Here is a 27,607-nt window from a genome sequence, read left to right on the forward strand (position 1 = left end):
GGAGGTACTTTATCCCTAATATATTTTCACTGAATAAGGTTAAAGTGAAATTATAGTTGGTTTTGTTATAACACCTTAATGGATATTTAAAATAAAAAAAACTTTCAAATTCGCTTTAAAAACAAGGGTAAAGTGTATTTGTAGATAAAACTTAAAACTGATCAAACCACTGCAATATGCAAGTTATAGTTAGAACCGCAATCCATAACTCTCATTAAGGGTGTGCAAACCCTAACTCAACATTTTACATGAGATGATGCGATGACATTTTACATAGTTAAAGAGTTTACTAAAGGCAGGATGCTGCTGTAGGGAGATCATCGCTACTTTTATCTTCCCTTAAAACCATTCATAGCACACTTGGGACTGAGCTAGAAGGCGGGTGGGTGAGCTCACAAGTCACATAACAAATCACTTTGTGTATCTGTCTATCATGAGGATGTGTGCACTCCTAGAGAGACCTGCAGTGACAAGGACATCCCTGGTCGTCCCGGCTGTTGAGGCTGAATATAGGCTAGGATTTTTATATCAGTAACTGGAGATGACTGTGTTTTACCCAATGTAACTGTGCAACAGGAAACACTTCCCTCTCTAGACTGTGCATGTCTGCTATTCTCAATGAACACCACATCACTTGCATCCGACTACTACGTTTGATTCCGGCCAGTAAATAGCGCTATTTCCAGTTCCTCAGCCTGGAATGGAGAAGAACAAGGAAGGGCGAGAGCTACTGGCCTATTTGTCTCATGCAGAGTCCCATATCCAGGCCTGTATCTGCACAGGAAGGATGCAGTCCTATGTGGAAACAGAGGCGGAGAATGCAGGGACACATCAGCACCCTGTGTACTCGTTCTCTGGAGGTCAGTATCACTCCGTGGGTTCCACCCAAACCATATTAATCCCCTCAGAGACTTTCTAAAATCTGCCCATATGCATTTTGAAGAGGTTACATGTGTTAGTGCACTCCGCGTGTCCATGTATAGCGAAACACATACCTGGGGTGGCTTTGGACGGCAATAAATGTGACTGTGTTGGTCCTGTCTCCATTGAGTCTGAGGGGGTGTCTTCATCTGCAGTATTTGTATCCAGTTCTACGCATGATGGGGGCACAGGCTGACCCCGCTCTTCAGGACAGAGCAGTTCTGCCTTGCAGTTCTGATGTTGATGCTGTGATTCAGGATGCAGTGGTTCGAGTATGTAGCTCTGATCTGATCCCTGTGCATCAGTACAGGCTGGTTCTAGCTTGTAGTTCACATTTGAATCCTGCTCCTCTGTGTGCAGTGGTTCCACCGTTTTGTTCTGATCTGTTTTTTGTGCTTCAGGAAGCACTGACTCTCTCTCTCGATCCAGTGCTGCAGTGTGCAGTGTTTCCACCTTGTTGTTCTGATCTGAACCATGTGCATCTGCACAGGTCTGTTCTAGCTTGTTTTTCTGCTCTGGTTCCTGTGTTTCAGCGCGCATAGATTCAAGCTCGAAGTTCACGTTTGGATCCTTCGCATAAGGAAGTTCCTGCTTCAAGCATAGGTGTTGCTGTAGGCACTGGGTTTGTTGTGACCGCAACTCATCAAAGGACAACAGCCCAGACTCTAAGTGTTCATCTGATGACATCCCATCAGGTGACAAGGGTTGTAGGCTGTGGTTCTCCTGGGGATCTTGGAAATCAAAACACATCAATTCTTCCTCCAAGGGATCATCAGGTTCCGTCCCACCTGGCAGCGCGGGCTGTATATGGTGGTTTTGCTGTGGTTCGTGTCCTTCAGGAAATAGAGAGTGTGGGCAGAGGTTCTGTTGCTGGTCCCAGCTATTATCAGACAATGGGGATGGTTCTTGCTTCAGGGGCTCATCTGGTTCCCTCTTTTCTGGGAACGCCGATTGTATGCTGTGGTCTTGCTCTGTTCTCTGTCCATCAATAAATTCCGAGTGAAGACACCGCTTTGCCTCCAGTGATCTGCCTGGAAGATCTGTCTGAGGGCACCTGGGTACAGTACAATATTGCTGTACTCCATTTCCATCTGGAAACACAGTTTGCATGCACCGGTCGTCTTGCTTCGACTTGTGTACATCTGGAAACCCAGGTTGCATGCACTGGTCTCGCTTTGACTTGTGTACATCTGGAAACCCAGGTTGCATGCACTCGTCCTGCTGCAACTTGTTTACATCTTGAAACCCAGGTTGCACGCACTGGTCCTGCTGTGGGTCACATCGATGTAGTAACATTGTCTGTAGACAAAGGTTTGGCTCCTCTGGACGCCCTTGAATATTGGTCGGAGAAGAGAGCGTACAGTCCTGATTTGGTGCATGCCCATCACAGAACACCGGCTGACGACACAAGCTCGGTCCACCTGGCCTATCAGGTTGAGGTGTCGCAGGAGACCGGCTAACCGCACAATCTCTAATGCTCGCCGGACAGACCATCTGCAAAGACACTGCACCATTATCTAGGGAACCTGGATCCTTTTCTATCCAGATTTTCTTAATCAGCCCAGCAACTCTAGAAGGTACGTCCTCCACAGAATTCAGCAAGTTATCCAGTTTGGCTTCCAACTCCTCCAGCATGGATAAAAGGATAATGTGGGGCAGGTCCTCCGAAAGCGATTTCAGCTCTTGGTCCCTCTGAGCATCATCTTGCGATCTTGAAGCTGAGACGTCATGAAGAGGTAAAGATGGGACTGTGGTGCTTGCGGATTCATGTAAACCCTGCGCTTTCGCTTTCTTTCCTGGAGCCCGTCTTCTGCCCATTCTGGTAAATTGATGTTCAAGTCTCAAGTGTCTGCAGAGGAGAGGAAAAGAGAAAAGACAACACGTTATCACAGGACAGTTAGGTCAAAATACTCCTTCCTGTCTCACCAACCCCAGTGTGATCAGAGAAAATTGCGAATTTCTTAAAACCAGAAAAAATGTAATCATTAAAATTTAACAATATCCATAACATAGCTCATATATTATGAAAGGCACTGATTTGAAATGCATTTCCAACACTATGTCTGTTCCTTGGTCTGCTCAAATTGCACACTTTTATGAAAAAAGCTGAATACTAGAACAGCCTTGCAGAAATGAAAGGTTTATAATACCCTGGCACACAAGACTGCGCTAACATTCTCACTTGCACTGTACAGCTCTCTTTTGCAGTATTCAGTTCAGTGACTGAAGGACGCGCTAACACACCAAACCTCTACAGGATCTACAAAATGCTTGTTATGTTATTGCATATGTAGAGCGCATGCTCAATCTGAGGTTTCTTCGATCTGAATCAGAAATACATAAAAGTGGAGACAACGAATCAGACCAGGTAAGAATGTAGGATAAGTAGGCTTATATTTTTTTGAGATTTCTGGAAAAACACTTGAAGTTAGATCCAAAATGGATTTCCCAGGGAGAGAAATCCGATTGGAAGGAGCTTGTACCAAACCTGGGAAGGAGCTTGTACCAAAGCTGCGTCCACCTGACCTGATCTTCTATAATTTCGGAATAGACAGTAAATTCAAGTGAAGAGATCTCTGGTTTTGTACGGGTGTACGCATTTCCACCTGGCCTGCAATGAAGTGAGGGGCTAGACCTCTCAACCCTTTAGGGCTGAAGCAGAGGGTCTTAGACTGTATTTGTTAATTTGATTGATTTAATTTAAGGACTTCTAGAGCGCGCAAATGCCCTGGGGCGTCTTGGCGCTAATAGTTGTAACGTGTGTCCACCTCTGTAGATGATGTAGTAAACAAGCTACGTCGCTGTGAATTACTTGTAGGTTATGAATGGTTATACTGGGTAATCTTACATATACTCGGTTGGCATAAGGCGCTCTAGATAGGACTGCGGCCACCACTATTGCTTTTCTTGCCTAACGTGGGAGAAGGGGGGTTATTTTCTCAAGTAGTTTCAGTATAAATCTGCATTTAGATCCTACTGCTCCTGCTGGTTCTTGCTAAGATTACTATCAATTATCACTCAGAGGCTTTTAGCTGTGGTTTAGGCTCCAGTAACAATCTCATTTTTGTTGGTGAGTAAAGTTGGTTCCAAACGTTGGTCTTATTCTTTCGAATTACAATCTCAGTTTTGTCAATATTCAGTTTTAGCTGATTCAACCTCATCAAGTAATCATCAAATTGCATCATATTCTAAACCTGCGGAGGTGAGGCTGACATTCCATTGATAAGAATTATCTGAGAGCTGATGTATTTATAAAGCCTGGAACCTCTTGAAGACAGTTCTCTTGTCGTATTTGATATGGCCGCGTTAGCGATTAGCTGAATCTACACGTTTTCCTGCTTAACTTGGCTATACATGAAAACGCCATTTTGAATGTTACGGCGGCCATCTTAGATCATGAGCGGCCTCGTGGCTAGCGTGCCCTTTAGTCCGTTGTCCGTACCACTGACCACTTCAGTTTGCCCAGCAACAGGCTATTTTTAGTACTGGTAAAGCTCGTACATGCGCAGTCCCCACTGACCAGTCACCCCTCTGGAATGTGCCGCCAAACTGACCAGCGGAGTTGTAAACCCTCCAATGAGCTGGCTGTGTTCCAAAACATGACCATATATGTACATAATGTCTTGTAACTTTGTGCCGCCTATCTTTATTACCTGAAAACTGTATAAAAGACGGGGTCACACCGATGTTCGGTGTGATACCTCTTGCATTACCGAAGGGTGCTGTATGAGTGTACCACCACCCCATGGGGTCTTTATAAACTTGTTCTTTGACTTTTACAGTTTCCGTGCCAACAGTTCTTGAGTGTAAGTGGGTTATCTACGGAGCATGTAGGCCTTGGGAACCCTGATTACTTCAAATTGGTGACCCAGATGGGACTCATCGGCGACTCGGATGCCCGAAGGAGAGGTCGTGACGAAGGCTTGGAAACTCGCCATGGACGCGCGCTGCCACTGAGTGACCCGAGTCTTGGCACCCACGGTGTTTCTTCCTTTCCTTCTGATCTGACCTTCCAGGTGGCGCCGGTCTCCGACTGAGTTTTCGATCGTCTGCGTTGCTGGGAAAGTGCCGTTTGGCTGATTTGATCACAAGACCTTGGCAGTTGGAATCTGGACATTTGAGATTTTGGGTAAGATTTGTGTTCGGTAAGGTAGTCTTCGGACGCTTACTGAAGCTCTATGATTTGTATTCGGTAAGGTAGTCTTCGGACGCTTACTGAAGTTCTATGATTTGTGATCGGTAAGGTAGTCTTCGGACGCTTGCCGGAGTTCTATGACCTATGATTTTGATTTGAGTTAGCTAACGTTTGTGAATTTGTGAATTTTGAATCTATATGTGTAGTGCACTTCACATAGGCAGGCATGTAGAGATGTTTCTCTAACTTTGTTTTTTTCCTCTAAACGGCACATTTGTGTGAAGTACTGTAAGTGCCATTTTATACGGTGTCACGCTTTCGTGATACTTTTTGAACATGCCTGTTTTAAGCACACTCCGAGGGTTGTGCTGTCTTGGAAATGGTACCACAATTAGGTTAGCAGAAGCACAGCCGGCTCCCCCAGAAGGAAGACCGAACAGGGATATGTACATCAAATTTGGCCTTCCCCCTATAATGTACAGCAAATTATGGCATAAGTACACCAAATCTGATCCTGAATTGCAATGGCCTCTACATGGGTCGTTCGATTTACGTAAAGTACAGTTTGTGGAACAATGTTTGTTTCAACGCAGGTCTAGACAAAATATGTTTGATTGTGTGCGAATGTGGGAGAAAGCGGTGCGTGAACGAATGAAGCGTGAAGTTGCCTTGGCGGACAAAGAGCAGCGCAAGGCTGCTCGAGATAAGGCTTTACAGCTTGAGGAAAAGGAGGCTCAGGAGAAGAAAGAGAGGGAGGAACGGGAACGCAAATTGCAAACGACTGGTCAATTTCCTATTCGCCGACCGCTTTATCCTGTCCTTAATAATGAAATTGATGATTTTTCATTGCTAGATCGGTCACCGCCTCCGTACGTTTCGCCTACGGCTCCAGATGCAGATTCGGAAGATGATGGACAGGATAAGCCGGAAAAGAAGGGTGTATCTGCTCTCAGGTTTACTGCGGAGAGGTCCGCACATTTACGTAGTTGGGCTCGTAAAGTGAATAAGAACTGTTTTTCTCAGTCTGAGGTGATTACGGAAAGGGGTAGTTGGACGGATCAGGAATTACTGTATTTTCTGTCTACTTTGGCGGACGAAGTTGTTACCGCGTATCGTCAACTTTCAGATACGTTAGAATCTAAAGCTGTGTCAGTTCATCGTGAGAATCTGGATAAAGGTTTATTTGCTCTTACAGATGTTGATGACCTTTTCAAGCAACTGGTCCAGCTGCGAGATGAGACCACCATATTGCGGGAGGAGCGGAAAAAGAAACAAAAGGAGTCCGGGCCAGAGTCTAGCGAGCGGTCTAAGGAGTGTTCTCTCCGGGGTTCAGATAAGAGTCCTGCACTGCATGCTATGCCTATGCGTGAAGCCGCACCTTTGTATGTCCCTCCTAAAGGGCAAGGTACAGATGATGATAAATTGTCTAAGGATGCGAAGAGATATTTTATATATAACTGGGTGTATACTCCTTGGAATAGAGCAGATGTTATGGCATTGAAAAATTCTTTACCTGACCTTCGGAAAAATCCGGCGGCATTTTATGAAGGGGTGGAAGGGGCCATTTCGTCTTGTGTGATGACTCTTGTTGATATAGATCTGTTCTTCGGGTTAATTCTTCCACCTGATATGTGGAGACAAATTCGTAAAAATAATGATGAAACAATACTGGGGGGGACATGGAAAGAAATAAACCAAGCAGATTTAGATAGGGAACCTGCATGTAAGCCATGTGACTTGATTCTAGACCTTCCGGCGGCTATCCTGACTAAACTAAAAACGCTTGTTCCTTCTAAAAAGATTGATTGGACCATGTTAGCTTCGTGCAAGCAAAAGCCTGATGAAACGGGTTCAGATTTCTTTACACGCTTCGAGGAGGCGTTTCATGATTACAGTGGTCAATCTTTAACAGACGATACGGGTAGGCATTTGTTCGTAGATAAGTATGTGGCTAATCTCCTACCGGAGATTGCAAAACGATTGAAGTCGAGTGAAAGTTCCTGGGCCACGGCGACCCCTGCGTCTTTGTTAACTATGGCTCAGTATTATGAGCGGCAGGAGTTGGAGGCTAAAGAAAGTGTTGATAAGAAGGCGAAAGAATTGAAAACGAAGGTGATGTTGGCACAGGTTCGGGGAACACAGGGTAGAGGGAATGATAGAGGTAGACGTGGTGGAGGAAATGCGTCGTATGGTCGTACGGATATAGCGGAGGATCAATGTGCCTATTGTAAAGAGTTTGGGCATTGGGCTGACGATTGTCCGGTACTTCGTGAGCAGCGTAGCCAGCGTGGTCGAGGAGGTGGTAGGTCGAGAGGCAGCTATACGGGGGCGAGAGGTGGCGGAGGTGATCGTGGAAGGGTTGAGGAAAGGGGCCGTGGCCAGGACGAACGAAACACGTTTGATAGACGAAACCAATATCAGATATCAGAGGGTGAAAATGTGGAACACCAGGATTATGTGCATGCATAGGACTGCGTAGGATGGGGTACGGAATCAATTGAAGTGCCGGTAGATCAGAAGGGTCCATATGTAACAGCGGGTATTCTGGGTTCTACTGATCAATTTCTAGTCGACACAGGGGCTACTCGTAGCGCTTTGTCAAAAAACTTGGTTCCGAGGGCTCCCCTGTCTGGCGAAATGATAACATGTGTAGGGTTCGATGGCACACCCTCCCCTAGCCCATTGTCAAAACCCCTTGCACTTTGTCTTGACAAATTTTTCAGTTTTGGTCAATTTTTGTTATCGCCCCATACACCAGATAATATCCTGGGCATTGACTTGCTTAAATATTTTCGAACAACGATACGGTGCGCTCCTGAGGGAGTGCGGGTTATCTTGAATGACAATTATCCTGACTCAGATAGGTTTTGCACTATATTAGATATTCCAGCCTTGGCCTCTCTACCGCACACGTTATGGGCGACCTCAGATACGGATGTGGGAGAGATGCGTATTCCACCTATTCACATTACTGTTAAGGAGGGGGCCTCTCTACCACGAGTACCACAGTATAAGATTTCGAGAGAAGGTGAAATTGCCTGGAGTGGTGGAAGAGGTTCCTTATAATGTTTGTAACAGCCCGATTCTTCCGATCCTTAAGAGAGATACTGACGACAAAGTCTATCGGTTTATTATTGACTTGAGAGAGATTAACAAAATTGTCATTCCCCAATACCCGGTGGTATCCGACATTACGACCTTGCTTACATTGGTGCCACCAACGGCCACGACCTTTAGTGTAATTGATTTGAAAAACGCGTTCTTTTCCATCCCTGTCCATCCTGATAGCAGATATTTGTTTGGCTTCACGTTAAATAATAAATCGTATAGATTTTGTCGTGTTCCCCAAGGTTACATTGAGAGCCCGAGTATCTACAGCCAGGCTTTGAAAAGACAGCTTGATTCCTTTGAGTTACAGACTGGCGTTGTCCTCATCCAGTACGTGGATGACCTTCTGCTCGCTGCAGACTCTTATGCACAATGTGAAGAAAGTACAATCGCGTTGCTTTCTTTTCTGGCACAGAACAATCATAAGGTTTCGAAGAAAAAGCTCCAATACTGTAGACCCAAGGTGACCTACCTCGGTCATCTTTTGTCTAAGGAGGGGCGTGCATTAACATCTGATCGAATTCAAGCAATTTTAGACACACCAGTCCCCCGCACACAGAGAGATGTACGTGCCTTCATAGGATTAACGTCCTTTTGTAGACAGTGGATCATGGGGTTTTCACACATTATAAAACCCTTGCTAGCGTTACTGTCCAAAGCTACACCAATGCCCCTTGAATGGACAGATGAATGTCAGAATGCTTTTGAACAATTGAGACAGGCTCTTTGTTCTGCACCCGTGTTAGGTACACCAGACTATACAAAACTTTTTACATTATACGTGCACGAGAACGATGGGTGCGCGTTGTCAGTGTTAGTGCAAGCACACGGGGATAAGCAGAAACCATGTGCGTATTTCTCTGCCATTCTTGATCCTGTAGCACGAGGGTTGCCTGGGTGTTTTCGAGCAGTGGCAGCAACAGCAGTAGCCATACGGCAGAGTGAGGGAATTGTGTTATCACACAAACTGTTGGTGTTAGTTCCCCATGCAGTAGATGCTCTGTTAAATCAAACAAAGACCCAATATCTTACGAGTGCACGGCTAACAGGATATGAGCTTACACTTTTGGCGCCACATATCACACTGAAAAGATGCGCTACCCTGAACCCTGCCACTTTATTGCCCTATCCGGTCGAGGAGGGTCAGGAAGAAAAACATCATGACTGTGTTTTCCTGACCGAGGAACAGACAAAGGGTCGTGTCGACTTACAGGATATGCCACTTCCAGATGTGGATGGGGAACTGTGGGTTGATGGATCGTGTTTGAGGCTGCCAGATGGTACGACTTCCGCAGCCTATGCGATCACGACACTTAAGACAGTGGTAGAAACAGCACGAATACCACAGAAATCGGCTCAGGCAGCAGAGCTGATAGCTTTAACAAGAGCCTGCGAATTGAGTGCTGGCCTATGTGTGAACATATACACAGACAGCCGGTACGCCTTCGGAGTAGCACATGACTTCGGGCTACTCTGGAGAGAGCGTGGGTTTTTGACTTCTCACGGAGTACATATCATGCATGGAGAACTGGTGCGTGATCTCTTAAACGCGTTGCTTTGCCCAAAGAAAGTAGCGATAATAAAATGTAGCGCCCATAAAAAGATCACCGATAAAGTGGGCCAAGGAAATGCCTTCGCAGACAGTATAGCGAGACAAACGGCTATGTCTCGGACTGACTCCCCCATGTATGTGACACAATCACAGGCTGAGCGATGGAGCGATGCTAGAGCAGAAATCTTGGATATTCAGAAATCAGCCACTGAATCAGAACTTGCGGCATGGGCAGCAGATGGGGTACTAGATGATGAGGGTTGTTGGAGAAGCAAGGACATGGAAAAATGGAAATTGCCTGCAGCTTACTTGCAGGCGATGGTCCAGATGACACATGGATTGGCGCATGTCGGAGCTCTTGCAATCACTCGACTGTTAACACGAGTCTGGGAAGATCCCGAGATTGCTAATACTGCTAAGAGAGTAGTGCAGACCTGCCTGGTATGTTTACAACACAATCCTGGAAAGGGGACCCATACTCCGAAAGGAGGGTTCGTTCCACCCTCTGCACCATTTGAGGTACTCCAAATGGATTATATCCAACTTGAGCGCTGCAACAACCTGAAGTACGTCCTAGTGGTGGTATGTGCCTTTAGCAAATGGGTTGAGGCCTTCCCCACGAAAGACAATACAGCCCTAACAACGGCTAAGGTGTTGCTTAAGGAATTCTTTCCTCGCTTTGGAGTTTGCAAATTTTTGTGGAGCGATAATGGGCCTCATTTTGTTGGGAAGATTGTGGAGTATGTACTGAAGGAGTTAGGGATTCAGCAGAAGTTCCACGCTGTGTTCCACCCTCAGTCGGCAGGTCTGGTTGAGCGGTACAATGCTACGTTAAAACTCAAATTGGCCAAGATTGTGGCATCCACGTCGTTGAAGTGGCCTGATGCTTTGCCGCTAGCACTGCTCTCTCTTAGATCAGTACCCCGTTCACGAACTGGCCTCACACCATATGAGGTGGTGTTTGGTCGCCCTATGAATATCTGGGGGGTGCCCAAGCCGCGATTGATACATGATGTGCCTTGTATAATGATGAACGATTATTTGGCACGATTAACAAATGATTTGCTTTCTATTCATCAACAGGTTCGAGAAGCGCTCCCTGACAACTCTACTGGAGAGGGCCATGATCTTCGCCCCGGCGACCATGTCATGATTCGTCGTTTGAGAGAGCGAGCAGTTTGGAGCCGAGGTGGAAGGGCCCTGAGCAGGTCCTCCTGGCGACCCGGACCGCTGTACGAGTGACCAACAGGAAGCGGTGGGTGCACTCGACACACTGCCGCCGTGTCTCTCCTAATCTGGTGAATCCTGCTGTGTTGACTGACCACAAAGAGATTCTGGAGAAAGAAAAGAGCCCAGCTGTGACGACGGCCGAAGTTGAGGGAGCCTTCCCGGACCACGCTGTTGCTGGACGAGGGCGCTACAATTTGCGGCCACGATAAGAAGATTTTTTTTTTTTTTTCATGACTGGTTGGTTACCGCTCTGGGGTTTGTGAAACGGAGACCGGGAATTCCAAGGGGGGGATCAGTTCTGCCTAGTGTAGCGACACCCGTCTTGGCCCGGAGAAGAAAACAACGACTACCTCGGAGCTCAGCACCGTATTTTTCTTTTTTAGGTATACACACATGTGTATTTGAGACTTTGTGAACAATTTGAACAATTTGAGACTTTGTAAGAACTTTTCTGAACTATGGCGTCATCTGCATCACGAGACAAACGAATACTAGGTGCCATTCTCTTTGTCTTGACTATTGTGGTGATAGCCGTAATAGCCTGGGTAGTTGAACTTGTGGTACCTGTACGTGAACATTTGCTGCCGACTACCCCGGCTCCATCTGAACATTTTCACTTTACCTTACCCTACCATGAAGAACGGCACCGGCAAACGTATCTGAACAACAGTTTTATCCAGATTCTCCATCACACGCATAATATGACTAATACTTCCAATTGCTGGGTGTGTGGGATGTTGCCAGGGCACCAGAAGAAAGGGGGCACCCCACTCATTCCACTCCCGTTCTCACATAATGGATCTTGCAATGCCTGGTACACCCTCCTCTTTACTCTGAGATGGCCAACGAAAGGGGGGGTGCTTTTTCGTTTGAATAAAATATGTTTCCATGACAAGGATGGGTTTCCACGGGCTGAGGGTACTCGATTTGAATGGGAGGAGTACCGGCCCGATAACATATCTGCCCCGCGTGTGTACAGTAATCAACGAAATATCAATGTATCTAGCTCACATGTCATTAATGTTATTGCTACTAAAGCCGATTTGTGTATAAGAAATAAAGGTTCGATTCCGGTAGGGAAAAGTGAATGCAATACCACACTTACTTTTGATAGTCCGAATGGCATCTCGTTTTGTAGCATCTCGAAATACGTATTTCATTTGTGGAACGAAAGGTTATCATCAGCTTCCATTGGGATGGTTAGGCACGTGTTATGTATCGTTTGTACTACCCCCTGTATTCATTGCCCCGCCGATGTATCACAATGACTATGTCCTGTATCACGACTTTGTCCTGAATAGAGTCAAGCGAACTGTTGTTCTGGATGACATCGACCAGACCGATACTGCCTTACAGCAGTATGTGGACTTCAATTTGGGACTGTTTTCCTTTGTGGGGGCTGCATTGAACAGTCGGAAAATAAGACGATTGACACGTGTTGTTGAGGCTGTAGCAAATGATACTGCAACTGCACTTGGGAATATTACTGAGGAACTTCAGATTTCTAGGATCGTTACGCTCCAAAATAGAATGGTGTTGGATGTAGTTCTAGCTGACCGTGGGGGGGCATGTAGAATTATCGGAAGTAGCTGCTGTGTGTACATACCTGACAATTCACCATCTGTTTATGATGCCATATCGAAGCTGCATAAAATAGCAGTTGAAATACACCCGGACAATGGAACTTGGACACTTTCAGGATGGTTCTGGTCAATACTTACTGCTTGGGGCTGGAAACTATTAACGATTCTATGTATCATTGTAGGGGTACTGTTCTTTGTGTGCTTATGTATCCAATGTGGCCCAGCTTTATGTTCTATGTGTTTATCAGCTTGTGTACCATCAAGACGAGCTCTTGCTCATGACAAAATGATGCTTTATAAAGAAGTGACGCAAATAATGTTAATAGACATTGAGGACGAACATCCTGATTATGTTCACTATGAGGTAGCTTCAGCTAAACGCTAAAAGGGTCGTCTGTCGTATTTGATATGGCCGCGTTAGCGATTAGCTGAATCTACACGTTTTCCTGCTTAACTTGGCTATACATGAAAACGCCATTTTGAATGTTACGGCGGCCATCTTAGATCATGAGCGGCCTCGTGGCCAGCGTGCCCTTTAGTCCGTTGTCCTTACCACTGACCACTTCAGTTTGCCCAGCAACAGGCTATTTTTAGTACTGGTCAAGCTCGTACATGCGCAGTCCCCACTGACCAGTCACCCCTCTGGAATGTGCCGCCAAACTGACCAGCGGAGTTGTAAATGAGCTGGCTGTGTTCCAAAACATGACCATATATGTACATAATGTCTTGTAACTTTGTGCCGCCTATCTTTATTACCTGAAAACTGTATAAAAGACGGGGTCACACCGATGTTCGGTGTGATACCTCTTGCATTACGGAAGGGTGCTGTATGAGTGTACCACCACCCCATGGGGTCTTAATAAACTTGTTCTTTGACTTTTACAGTTTCCGTGCCAACAGTTCTTGAGTGTAAGTGGGTTATCTACGGAGCATGTAGGCCTTGGGAACGCTGATTACTTCACTCTGACCAATAGTTTTTGCAGGTTAAGGGGTCAGAGGTATTGCCCTATAATTCTTTGTTATATTCGGGACTTCTCCCTGCTTTTTCAGTAACGTAAGCACCACAGCATTTTGAAACGCGCTTGGAACGATCGCTTGAGCTGCTAAATTGATGAAAATGCTCAAGACCTGGATTTTCGACGGTTACACAGCAGCCTCAGCGCCCAGATACTATTAGGGGTGCACTTTACAAATGCTGATTGATTGATTGCTTAGGTCTGAGATTCTATGACTCCTGAAGGGCAAGGGTCAGTTGGTGACCCGGATTTGACCTTGATCATAAATTCATGAAGCTTGTTTATTTTTTCAAACGAGGATAAGGTGGTTGAGTTCTTTCAGACTTAACTTTAGAATTACTGCTGCTGTGTTTGTTTATACTATCTTTAATAGATTTTTCTTGTTTAGTATTTAGATTGTGGGGGCGTGGTTTGGACGCCGGGAGTAATGGCGGCGTAGTGACTCTCTCCCCCCGTGGTCACAGCTTCAATGTGATTTTGGGAACCCTTGCCCCGTGTAAAATCTGGTCCCAGTGACAGCTTTGTGGATCGGGAGCGGGGGGCGATTATATGCCCGACTTTGGGGAAGCTACGGAGGGCCTAGGTGGAGGAAAGTAATATAGCCCCGGCCGCGACCTGCAGTGGAAAGAGGAGCGGGAAACCAGCGGACCTGTGCAAAAGCCGAAATCAAACCGGGACAGAGCTGGAGCCTGTCTCCCTGAACTAGAACCTGCAACCTCTCTGTGCAACTGGGCTTCCGAGGCCCCCGAGTGAGTAGCTACCTCGATTCAAATGTAATTTCTCAGCCTCGGAGCCCTCGGATGCTGAAGCCCTGGGCTGCACAACACACGGCGCTTAAAATGGCGGGCTCAAGCATGTATCGCTGCACATCGGCCGCATTATAAGAGAATGCTAAACACAGCCCATCGGCAGAGGGGACTTTTGTAAAACTGGTGCTGACACAGAGAGTATCGTTTTTTTTTGTTTTTTACTTGGTGTCCCCTGAGCAATACTTACACCAAAGCCTGGAACCCCTAATATCTAAAACTGGCGGGCTCACTGTGTCGGACCTATCATTAGCGGGATACTGAATCTAATACTGGCATTTATTTCTGGGCTTCATTGCCACTACAAGAATACAGCAAACCCTTGGTACACTCGGCAAAACTGGTTCCGCCTGAAAGTGTGCAATCTTGAACCCCCAGGCTGCGTGTCCTTAAACTCTCGTAAAGATGGTCTAATGTTCTTTCAAAATGGCGGACGGCCATACATCTCAATTCACTGCAAGGCGCCTGCGCGTTTAATATACAACTCGAAGTCTCTCGGAGCACTTGGCAGAATTCGGGCACCTCTCCAGCTACTAAGCCAACGGCCGGCGAGACGAATGTGTAGACGATAAATGACGCGAAGGTACACTCATGAAGGCGCGTAGAATATATTGATCATCACAAGCGATACACTCAGATGTGTAATAAAGACCCAAACATTGATGGTGTATTTAAACACAGCCACAGTCATCATTAAGCATTTCTGTTTAGGCACTACTGTACTGAGCATCGCGAAGACGGATAAAACGGTAAAATGCCCAGACACAAGTTCCTGTAACTCACGCGACTATGACTTGATAACAATGCTAACTTCTGTGCCCTGATCAGTGGTAAGCCTTAATACCAATCAACAGACACCGAATAGAAGGAGCAAACAAATGGGGAAATATGAACTCACTAACCCATGGGCAGTGACATAGGCAGACAATCCGACTATCTCTAGCCTTCACAAACGCCAATACCGCACGTAGACCTGATCTCTGGGCTGCCTCGTAACTGGTCAGTAGCCGGACAGTAACTGGACAGAACAGCTAAGATCCTTGTGCCACCAATTTGGGTTCATAGGTCCAGCAACATTCTGAGTTTTCATCAAGGGGACTCCTCAGGTCTTTACGGATCCACAAAGGCTCAAAAAGTTTCTAGATGATCAGGAAGAACTAAATATGGACACGGTGGGAAGGTGGATATCTGACTATGGTTAACCCCAAATGTTTTGCCTGGTGTTTAGCTGGTTTTTGACATCGTTGGCCTGGGATCCTGCTATTCAGGGCCCCAGGCTAGTTGCTCTCTCCTTAAAATGGACTCCATGTACCTTAGGTGCATACACAATTGGAACTGGTTCACCATATTGGCCCCTGTAACAGTGTACCCTAGGTACCCAGGGCATAGGTGTTTCCAAGGCCTAACAGGGGCTGCAGCATGTATTGTGCCACCCCTGGCCTGGCCTCCATATTTGACACAACTGGCTGATCACTCAGCTGAGGTAAGTTGGTGTAATCAACTCTTGCTTAGATATAGTATCCCAATATCTAACCTTAACTGGACACATGTTAACCTATAAGCCATTCCTATGGAAGCCCCTGCAGTCCTGGGGGCAGAGTGCGTGGTTACATGTGAGATGGTGCTCTAGCATGAGCTGAGCCTGTCTGCAGCGGTCGGGAACAACTCCCTTAGCTGTTCCGGGATATTGCCATACCATATACTCTTAAGTGCATTATAATCCTTGCGGTTATATGCTAACTTTAGTTTGGCTTTATCAAAACATGTCGAGTAAGGTGTCATACGATTTGGAATACTATCCCCTCAACAGTTCTGTCGACGGGGATAGCATTCCACCCTTCTAGAGGGACACGACATGTACATAGCCTTAACCCCGGTTAGAGTTAACCAGAGCCTCAGCATCACAAAATGGATGCTGCCACCACAGACACTAGTCTGACCTACTGCTGCTGGGAGTCCTTCAAGCGAGGGAGGCTTGGACAAAGGGTTTCCTGCCTTGGAAGGTGCGAGCACCACCCCAGAAAGGATTTTGTGTATTGGGTAGGACATGGCTGAATAGAATCAGAAATGCCCGGGGCACACAAGGTGTCCCCGTGCATAAGCCAGTCCAAACCGGTCCTGGGACTTTCCAGACCCAGGCCCGGCGAGGAGCTGGACAAAGGAAAAGGGGTGTAACCGCCCCCCTTCCTGGTCCCACCCAGAGGAGGGACCTAGCAGGTGATCCACCCCTCAGATTGGGAATAAGAGTGGGAGCAGTGCCATAGCACCTCAGATCATCCTGAATCAACTTGAAACTAAGAAGACGACTGGACTTCGACATTCTGCTGCACAGAAGACTGAAGAGCATCTCCCTTGTGGCCTAGGAGTGGCCACCCTGTGAACACAGGCAAAATCCAGCAACTCGACGTCTGCTTTGCCGCCGCCGGAGCCCGAGCCCAGAGCCTGACAAGACCCAGACTCCCAGACTTCTCACAGCCCGATCCACAGTCCCTGCAAAGAAGGGACCCGTGGAGGCACCGAGAGACGTGGGACCGGACCTCTTGAAAGACCTCCGAGACGCTGACTGCGCAGCACCTGAGGCACCCTCGACGCTGTGCTTTGGGGTTTGAGAAGCCCCACAACCGAGCAGCCCTTGCACCGAAGGTCAGCCCCCAGCATCTCCATGATCTGCGTGGGGCCCATTTGCATCGTGCCACTCGTCGCGCCATCCCGGCCACTTGCCACGTGGTCAGCGGCCATCTTGGCGACGAAATCTACAATCTACACTGCGGGACTGGTTGCTCCAGACTTGCCCTCGCTCCTGTAAAAGGGAGCACCCGCTCTGACCTTGCTGGTCCGAGTGATAAGCCTTTTTCGATTCCTGCGTGGCTTGCATTAGCCAAGGCCTGTTTGCTCTAATCAAGTTGCCGACACAGCCAACAGCAAGAAGCCTGCGTGGGACAGCTCGTGATCGACTCCTGGACGCCCTCGACCTCTTGGTGTCCACGTGGCTGCAGAGAGAAACTACACCTCATCACCTGTTTGCACCCGACATCGCCTGGTTCCAATCTGGTTCCACATTAGTCACTGGCTAGTGACTTTGAACATTGTCCCCTCTGCTTTCAGGTCTTCACAACTTCAGATCCACCCTTGGATCCACCGGAACTCTTCACATCGAGCCGCCTGCAGCATCTTCAGCTCCAAGCACCATCGACCTGCGTGACGAAACCCAACACTATTTCGCACCTGTGCACCCGCTTCCTGTGGGTGAGGTAACTCATCAACGCCGGTGTTCCCACACTGGTACACACCTCTAGTGCCTGTGTCTTAAGTTTCACTCCTCTAGGTCACTTGGAAGGTTCCTAAATAACTAACTTTGTAACTTTTACGCACCATAGACAATGCATTGGTGAGTGCGTGCACTCTAAACACTGCACCAGAGTCCCGCGGGCCTTTCCCGACTTAGTCACTGCTAGTCCCGATCAGCTCCAGCGATTCCCAAGGCCCTAGGCCTATTTCCTTTTCGATTGGTATCTCTTATACCACTTTCTTAGTATATGGTTTAGGTGGCCCCTAGGGCTCATCTATATTGTGCAACTTTTGTGTATTTCAACTGTGTTTTGTTTTAACGCTTGTGCTTCTGTGCTCATAAAGAGTATAGGGGATATTTGTAGTTAATAAATATATATATATATTTTCAATATATATCTGTGTGGTGTCCTTTCATTTGGTATTCAAGAGGGTTGTATATGGTAAAACAGCTTGCTTCACATGCCTTTCAGAGTTTAGCCTAAGACTGCTTTGTCCACGCTACCACTAGGATAGCTGGTCTATAAGGTTGACTTACAACCAATCATCATAAGGGTTGCTTGGCATGGTACAAGGTGACCACTAGAACTAGTGAGTATCATATACCAGGCCAACTTCTCACATTGGTGGCAGCTGTGGGATCTGAGCTTGCTGTTTGTTTTACCATTACAATCTTTGAGAGTATCATTTGAAAGATCATACAGGTACCTGCTAGGTACATATAAAACAAGACTAGTATACTTAAGTTCTACTGAACTTAGTTGTTGTACAGGATAGGGAGTAGCACACCCTGACTACAACTACTAGATAGGTTTAGTAGGTAAACACCAGTGTAGGTAGATTGCAACATATCCACCCACACTAGAGCAATGTCTGGAGCAGAGGGTTCCACTGGGAATGTCTCTGTTGAGAGTGACCCTCCAAAGGCACCATCCAAATTTGCTATATTCACCTTTAAGGAACTAAGGCAGCTTTGTGCCTTAAGAGGTCTGAAGACAGGGCCATCCCCTACTACAGACCACCTTAGAGAGCTCTTAGACCAGTCTGAGGCTCTAAAGACCTCTAAAGCAGACCCCACAGGGAATGCTGATGGAGGCTCTCCCACTGAAGATGACAATACTGATACCCCTGTCCCCATAGTCCAGGTAGATGAGGATGACCAAGTCACTGGAGCTCCTCAGGTAGATGAGGAGGAGGAAGAAGAAGAGGAGACAGAAGGGGGGAGCAGTGATTCTGATGATGGCAGAAATAGTCAGTTGCTAGTCAGCAGGCTTAACCAGGCTAACTTAAGTGTATTTGGGACTGAAGCAAGGATGACCTTGCACAGACACCCAGGTGGACTTAACCAGGAGCGTAGGAGGAGGAGGAAGAATCACTCAGGTGAATCCAATACCTCCCAGACTTCTAGAGGTTCTCATGGTCACTCCAGAAGGGAGATGACTAGCCCTCAGAGAAGGGAACATGAGGCCAAAATGAGAGAGGCTGAGCTTAGGATCCAGAGACAAGAATTAGAAGTTACCCTGGCCCAAGAGAAACTTGCTAGAGCAAGACAGCCTAGAGAGAGTGGGTTAGTACCCACTGGTGGCAGCACTATCCCTAAGGATAAAGACAGGTCTTTTGATACCAGAAACCTGAGTAAGATTGTGCCCCCCCTACAAAGCTGGGGATGATATACACAAATGGATGAATGCACTTGAGAGAGCCCGCAGAGTACAGCAGATCCCTCAGGAGCAGTGGGCAGCAATCTTGTGGCTCTCCTTTGAAGGTAGACGCCGAGACAGACTCCTCACAGTTAGTGATGGGGATTCTAGAAACTACCTGGTCCTGAAGAGTGCTCTGATTGATGGGTGAGGCTTAACCACTGAACAGTACAGGTTAATGTTCAGAGATACCCAGAAGACAGACTCAGGACTGGTCTGAATTTGTTGAATGTGCCACTAAGGCTCTGGAGGGCTGGTTGCTGGGAAGTAGGGTTACTGACTATGCAGGATTGTATAATTTAATTATGAGAGAGCAAATCTTGAGTAATTGTCAAAATCAGCTTCTACATCAGCACCTGGTTGACTCTGATCTGACCTCTCCACAAGAATTGGGTAAGAGGGCAGACAAATGGGTCAGAACCAGGATCAGGCCTAAGAACCAGGGTGGTGACCAAAAGAAAGGGACTACCAAGCCTCAAGAGAAAGGTGGGGATAAAGCCAAAGAGAAGACTTCCACAGGGCCCCAAAACTCCAATGAAAAGGGTGGGCCCCACAACACTTCCTCTACAGAAAATAAACCTTACTGCCATGCCTGTAAACAGGTTGGGCATTGGAAAACAGACAGCTGTTGTCCCAAGAATGGCAATAAGGAGAATATACCTCCAGGTAAGGCTCCAGCACCTCCTGTCACTGTTAGCAGTGGTCCCCCAGGTGGTGGGAGCATCCCCAAGAATTTGGGTGGGTTTACTTTTGGAGGACAGGTGGACTCTGGCCTATCCAGGTCCCCTAACTCAGATACTCTTGTCTATGAGAGTGGCATGGGGTTTGCCAATTTCACTGCTTGCCCAAACACTTTGAGCAAGTATAGACAGGAGCCCCTCATCAATGGTTTGAAAGTGGAGGCCTTTAGAGACACAGGGGCTAGCATCACCATGGTGGCTGGATGCCTAGTCCCCTCAAGGCAACTTTTACCTGATGCCACATATCAGGTGACAAACATTGATGAAATAGAAACCAAACATCCCATGGCAGTAGTCAATCTTAGCTGGGGAGGTGTCACTGGCCCAAAGAGAGTGGCAGTGGCAGCAAACTTGCCTGTAGGTTGCCTACTGGGTAATGATTTGGAAATCTCAGCCTGGGCTGAGGTTGAACAGCAAACCCATTCTAGAATGGTAAATCTACATGGAAAGGTTAGTGGGGCTGTGATGGCCACAGCCCCAATCCAAGATGTCCTTCCTGAAAAGGTTGGGAGGGCTGAGCAAACCTCAGCCCCATCTTTAGCTAACTTCCCTCCTGAAAAGATTAGCAGGGCTGTGATGGTAACAGCCAATACCCAAACTGAGTCTCTTCCTGAAAAGGTTGGTGGGGCTGTGATGGACACAGCCCAAACTCAAACTGATACATGGGTAGTGAAGCCTGAAATGATGGATCACTCCACCCAAACTGAGAGCATGGAGGAGGGAGAGAAATCTCCCCCTCACCAGACATTAGGAAAGGATCAGCCTCATCAGGGAACTGATCTTAACCCTGATGAAGGAACTGTCCCAGAGGTAGTTAGGCCTAGCCTGACAAAGCCCCTGATGGCAGTGGACCCTTCTCAGGTGGGACCCAGTCTGGAGCAGGTAACCTGCCCCTCTCTACCTTGCCTTACTCAGCCCAGGGCTGCAGAGGACAAGAAGGACAGTGAGCCCCAAAGGGCCCCTGTCAAATAAAGCACCCCCATCAACAGATTAGGGGCACCGAAACTAGTAGCCCTAGTGAGGTGAAAACTTTAAAAACTCCTGAGGGATCCCCCTTAAAAGTAGTTAGGGACCTCCCCCAGATGGATATTGTTGGGCACAGCCAAACCTAGGACCCTAAGGGCCCAAACCTGAACTGTCCCTCCAGTAAGCCAAACAAAGGGACCCACCCAGCCTCCATCTTTAGGTAGCCAGAGGTTGACCCTGAGAGCACAGTGCAACTCAGTCAAAGAAAGAAAGGCACACATGGTGGAGAGTGATTGGAGAAAGCTGAGTCCTACAGAGGAATCTCACTTCAGTACTCCATCCCAGCACCAGCCTTTAACTTTGCAAAGACACACCACAGGTAGAGATTCCCTATGGTGGAGACCCTCAGATACCCTTAGGGTGAGGGATTGCTTAGTGGACCATGAGACAGGGGGTTACCAAACCAGAGCTGGTACTTCCTTATATGGCCACTTAGGCAATATAGGCTTACCTGGTCAAGGATAGCCTTATCTCCTTTCGTTGGGGGGGGGGGGGTATTATGTAGGAAGGTGAATATCTGACTATGGTTACCCCCAAACTTTTTGCCTGGTGTTTAGCTGGTTTTTGACATAGTTGGCCTGGGATCCTGCTATTCAGGGCCCCAGGCTAGTTGCTCTCTCCTTAAAATGGACTCCATGTACCTTAGGTGCATACACAATTGGAACTGGTTCACCTTATTGGCCCCTGTAACTGTGTACCCTAGGTACCCAGGGCATAGGTGTTTCCAAGGCCTACCAGGGGCTGCAGCATGTATTGTGCCACCCCTGGCCTGGTCTCCATATTTGACACAACTGGCTGATCACTCAGCTGGGGTAAGTTGGTGTAATCACCTCTTGCTTAGATATAGTATCCCTATATCTAACCTTAACTGGACACATGTTAACCTATAAGCCATTCCTATGGAAGGCCCCTGCAATCCTGGGGGCAGAGTGCGTGGTTACATGGGAGATGGCGCTCTAGCATGAGCTGAGCCTGTCTGCAGCTGTCGGGAACAACTCCCTTAGCTGTTCCGGGATATTGCCATACCATATACTCTTAAGTGCATTATAATCCTTGCGGTTATATGCTAACTTTGGTTTGGCTTTATCAAAACATGTTGAGTAAGGTGTCATACGATTTGAAATACTATCCCCTCGACAGTTCTGTCGACGGGGATAGCATTCCACCCTTCTAGAGGGACACGACATGTACATAGCCTTAACCCCGGTTAAAGTTAACCAGAGCCTCAGCATCACAAAATGGATGCTGCCACCACAAACACAAGTCTGACCTCCTGCTGCTGGGAGTCCTTCCAGCGAGGGAGTCTTGGACCAAGGGTTTCCTGCCTTGGGAGGTGCGAGCACCACCCCAGACAGGATTTTGTGTATTGGGTAGGTGTAATGGCTGGATTTTCTGAGTAGGTGGGATCAGCCCCCAGGGGCCCCTCCAACCCAGCCAGAACGTACTCACCTTCCCTCCTCAGGACCACCTATCCAGGCACCTGGTACCTACCTGAGGATGGGGAACTCGCAATATACAAGCTCATATTATTAAAAACACCACTAAATCTATAGGGATACTAAGAATACTCACTGATTACTAGGGATATCCATACCCTACACCACACTTATTCACATCAGTTGGTCTCGCGGCCACCCTGACCCAGACCGTTCTACCCTAGGGCAGATATGACACACAATCCGGTGCGTCTACACACGGGCCTGCAGAACCCAATGCTCCCTTTTCCAAACTGTTCGCAATCCTGCGAAACTACACACTAGTTCGACTACCTAGTGCTCTCATTTACTCAAGCCACAATCCAGTGGGTGTCCACACTGGTCTCCCACCCAGTGTTCTCACTAACGCCGCATATCAACGACGACCACATTCCTATGAACACCTATACATATATATATATATATATGGGGAAGTCTCTTCACTAAGGGTCTGCTACTACAATAATATTATGGGATGGTGTACTAACTTAGTCCCTTGGTTGCAAGTCTCCTCTCTCCCTCACTATTACTTACCTGATCAGGGGTAGCATCTGTTCAAACAGTAATACTTACCAGGAGTGATTAACCTCACTGTATGGGGATAAAGATATACACACTATGTGACTGAGTTATTTCTTGATTTAAGCGCTCCTACCCCCCTTTTTGATCCATCAGTGGCTCAACAGCAACTGGCTTGAAGCCAGGATAACTTTATCATAAAAGAACTCATGCACACTAATTCACTAATTAATGGGGTCATTTATTATTAGTACAATATAAACCTTTACACAGAACTGACAAAGACTATAGGTAGAACACACCGCTTGAAAGAGAAGGATTAAACATAACAGGAACACTCCGCTGAAAGGGAAAAGATTAGACATAAAGTGTAAGTGTAACTAATTCAGACTACCTCACCTATTAGAAGGAAGATTTCTCTCTCTGCCTCTGGTGGGATTAGGGCTCTCTCTCTGCCTCTGGTGGGATTCGGGCTCTCTCTGTCTCTCCCTCCTTCACCACATAACCACGCCTCTGGTTCAGTTGCTCCAGCTGACAGCCTTCTTTGATGCTCTCTGCACTGCTTTCTCTCTCCTCATCTTCAGCAATCGTCTGCCTTCTTTCTCCATTCAAGAACTGCACTCTATTCTGCAGCTCCAGCAGACATCCTCTCTCTCTCTGCAAGCTGTTCTGAGCTCCAAGCTGTTCTGAGCTCCCAGCAGTTCTGTGCTCCAAGCTGTTCTGAGCACCACGCTGAACTGCACACCACGCTGGACTGAACTGAACTGAACACCAAACTGAACTGAACTGAACACTCCTCCTCTCCTGTAGCTCACTAATATGGAAGCTTGTCCTTTCATGGAAAGCTACGGCCAGTAACCTGCCGCCCACCAAATTCTTGTACCTCCCCGTACCAAGGACACGTTCCCAGCTGGCCAGCCTGAAGTTGTGTCTTCGGAGTGGAGAAAAATACATTCCTTCGATAAGGGCCAGCCTGAACCGGTTCTCTCCAAGCGAACAACAGCCTTAACTATAAACTTTGCCTTTGCCCTGAAAAGCCTCTCAGCTTCATCAAGATGGAGTCCCTCTAGCTCTAGGCCTGTAGGCCTGAAAGGGGTGAAATGCTCCTTAGCTCTGTCAGAATACCTACATAAACCATACCAATATGTCTAATATGTCAAAGCCAATAGGCAATAGACAGGTTAAAGTCAAGAATAAAGGCATATTAAGCAGCTATCCTCTTATAGGTCTGGAAAAAGGGCTTAAAAGGGCCAACACAGGCTAAGAATACCTATACTAGATGCGAGCAAGATTAATGATCTATATCACTGCTAAATAAAGCCAAAAACTCTGCCATAACATTCCACCCTTAGATCCTTATCTTGCGAGCATCAATAAACAACAACAACCATCAAAACAAACATCAACATAATCTATCCAACATAGGCTAAAAATACCTATCCTAGATGTGAGCAAGATTAAGATCTATATCATTGCTAAATATCTCTGCCATCCACCCTTAGATCCTTATCTTGCGAACATCTTATAAACAATAACATCTAGATAAACAAACATCAACACAATCTATCAACAAATCAAAACCTAAAAAACTCCCTAAAAACAATGGCAACTCAAGGAAATTCCACCTGAAACTCAATTATAGGCAATAGAAACCTAAAAACAAATCAAAGCACCCTTGACTTGAATGCTGAAACATATCTGATAACAACAGAAACTAACCAAAGCATCCTCAAACTAAATGTGCCTCAACTCCTAATGATAACTGGTGAAATCTAGTGATGTAGAGACTTATGTGTTGAATGAAAACAGCAAGGGACGTAAATGGGGCCTACTTCGGACAACTTAAGGCTAAATGAGGCCTACCTATTATTGTCAACTTAAGAACTAAATGTGTTTCAACTCCTAATGAGAAAACAAGAAAGGGCCTAAATGAGCCCTACGTACTATAGGCAACTTAAGCTAATGATGACTCATGAAACTATTGGTGTAGGGGCTTGTTTGTGGGATGAAAATAACAATAGGCCTAAATGAGGCCTACCTACTTTAGTTAACCTAAGCTAACATTTTGGTGAAATCTGAGAAATAGACATGATAAACTGTGTCAAGGTTTGGGCAAACATTAATACATAATCATACTAAAAGACACACCACCCAGAACAATCCAAATTTTAAGGTAACCACCCTTTGATCAATCAAGGTGAAAATGTAAGAACAGTAAAAAAAAAAAAAAAACAACAACCCCATTTCTACAAGATAGCTGGTGTAAAATCAAGCTTTTAAATCACACTGTGGAACACATGTGGGCACCACCATTCAAAAAAAAAGTCCTTCATTGGCAAAAACTGTTTTGAAGAAAACAGAAAAACTATAATAGGTGACATATTTTTTGCTTTAAAAGTGGGGCCTGCTTGTCCAAGGGATTATGCATCAAATCCTTTTAAAATTCTGTAACAAATAAAACATGTTCGTGGGGTTTTTGTTTTTTAAGTGGGGCCTGCTCGTAGTGATGTCAACAAAAAAAAAAAAAAAAAAATGCAGGCTAAGGAATTAAATAACTTAGTCCAAAAGTCTTCAGTGTAGGCCACCACCCTGCATCCTCGGTATCCGGACACTTCCTCCAATGCGGCCATCCATCACCCGGTCTGGTCTGGTCTGGTCTGGTTCCATCATCCAAAAATAATAAACTAAAATAAAAACATGAAAGTAAAAAGCTAAAACAAAAAAAAAGAAGTGGAAGGGGGAGGGACCCACGCACAACCACAACTTCAGCAATCCTAGGAACAAGAGAACAAGTATCATTATTCTTGTAAAATAAAATTTTCCATCTAAAAAGCACCCCGGGTGCCTTTCATTATTGAAAAGAAAATATCCTAATTAATTAAAAACATTCAAAATTTAACTTTTAATAACATTGCGCAGGGCCTAACATACCCTAAACCTTACTAAGCCAGCCCCTCCCTTCAGAGCAGGAGCCACGCTACAGTATGAAGCTACTTGAACTGCAATATGATGAGCCTCTCTAAACCAGCCCCTCCCTTAAATAAACAAGCCATCCGCGGAAGAAAATTGGATTGTAGCCAATCATAACGAACAGGGACGTGATCGAAACTTGCAGAGCAAAGGGAAAAAAACTCGTCTGCACAAACCAGCTGGTCTGCCAAGGTCGAAAAACAAATTTCTCATGCCTGATCTGTGCTACCCAACGAAAGCTAGCATTTTAAAAAAAAACAATTCTGTTACAGTGTACTGCCAATTAAAAAAGCACCAGTTTTTAAAAAGACTTTTGTCCAACTAATTCAGCTAAAGGCAAGACACCTAAAATATGGGCACTTATTTAGAAAGGGGCAACTACCTTTTGCACACAAGATTATACATTCTGTGTTAGACGGACCGGGAGGGTCGGCCGAGATTACGGGGAGAGGTCTCCAGGGAGAGCCGTCTCCAACGACTGTACAGACAAGTAACTTCCCCCCCACAGACGGACACCACACAAGATTGAAGGTTAACGAGACTTTATATGCAATTCTTAGGTTACGTTGGTATGATACAAGGAGGTCTGGACTCAGGGGTCCCCTCGATTCTAGTCTTTGGTTGAGGAAAGGGGTAGCGGGACAGTCTTAGTTACCAATGAGTACAAAATAGCTCTCAATCCTCGAGCTCGGCGTTCTAGATGATCGGGCCGTGGAGGAGCCAAGCAGGTCCCGAGATGGATGAAGGAAGGACGACGGTCCGCGGCGGAGCCTGCAGGTCCCGGTGAAAGATGACGGTTACAACGGTCCGCGGCCACGCCAGCAGATCCCGACGACGATGAAGGATGAAGGTTACGACGGCTGTGGCAGCGCCAACAGGCAGGACGATGGTGCACAGGACAGAGCTATGGCAGCGCCAGTAGTCCGTCCAGGATGAGTTCCTCTTTACGTCTCTCGACTCCAAGATACAACTGCCTTCCTGCTCTGGAGCTGCCCCAGTTATAGGGCTGGTGTGCTTTGATGTCCGGACCCTCGCACTTGGAGGTCGGGAGGTCCGGGATGAGGGAGTCCAGACACCCAGCAGGGGGGTGGAGCCAGCGCCCGGGGAGGCGATGGGCGAGCGGCACTTGGCGGGGGAGAGCCATCGGCACCTCTTTCTCCCATTGACTTGCCAAGTAGCCCGCTCACCTCCTGGGTGGAGGGTGGTGCCGGAATGTCTGAGGCCGGGCTAGGCCCCGGGTTGAGGTCGATCGGGGGCCAGGCGGCCTCGTGGTGAAGTGTCCAAGATGGCGGCCCGGGCTGGGCGCGTGGGCCGGCAGTGGATCGGATCCACGAGGTTAACATGCTCGGGGGCAGGGGTCCCTGAGGGGACGGAGGACGTGCAATGGTGGTGTGTGGTGCTTGCGTGACCGGGCTCGGGCCTGGTTGAGCCGGGGGAGAGCGGCCCTTCATGTGGCCTGTCCAACATGCGTCCCCCCCAGCTGAAGGCGGGGAGAGTTACCCATCCTCTTGGGGACTCTCCTCGTCGAGGCGGAAAAA

General features: G+C 47.0%; 1 protein-coding gene across 1 annotated transcript in view; it reads right to left on the reverse strand.

Annotated features, from left to right (window-relative positions):
- Positions 1–27,607, reverse strand: part of LOC147736800 (uncharacterized) — a 433,099-nt gene that overhangs the window by 367,760 nt on the left and 37,732 nt on the right. Inside the window, 1 exon segment of the mRNA XM_086952702.1 lies at positions 996–2,770. Within this exon segment, the coding sequence (XP_086808828.1) occupies positions 996–2,770 (1,775 nt within the window).

This window comes from Lissotriton vulgaris, chromosome 1_2 (assembly GCF_964263255.1).
Source record: "Lissotriton vulgaris chromosome 1_2, aLisVul1.2, whole genome shotgun sequence".
In the NCBI taxonomy this organism is placed as follows: domain Eukaryota; kingdom Metazoa; phylum Chordata; class Amphibia; order Caudata; family Salamandridae; genus Lissotriton; species Lissotriton vulgaris.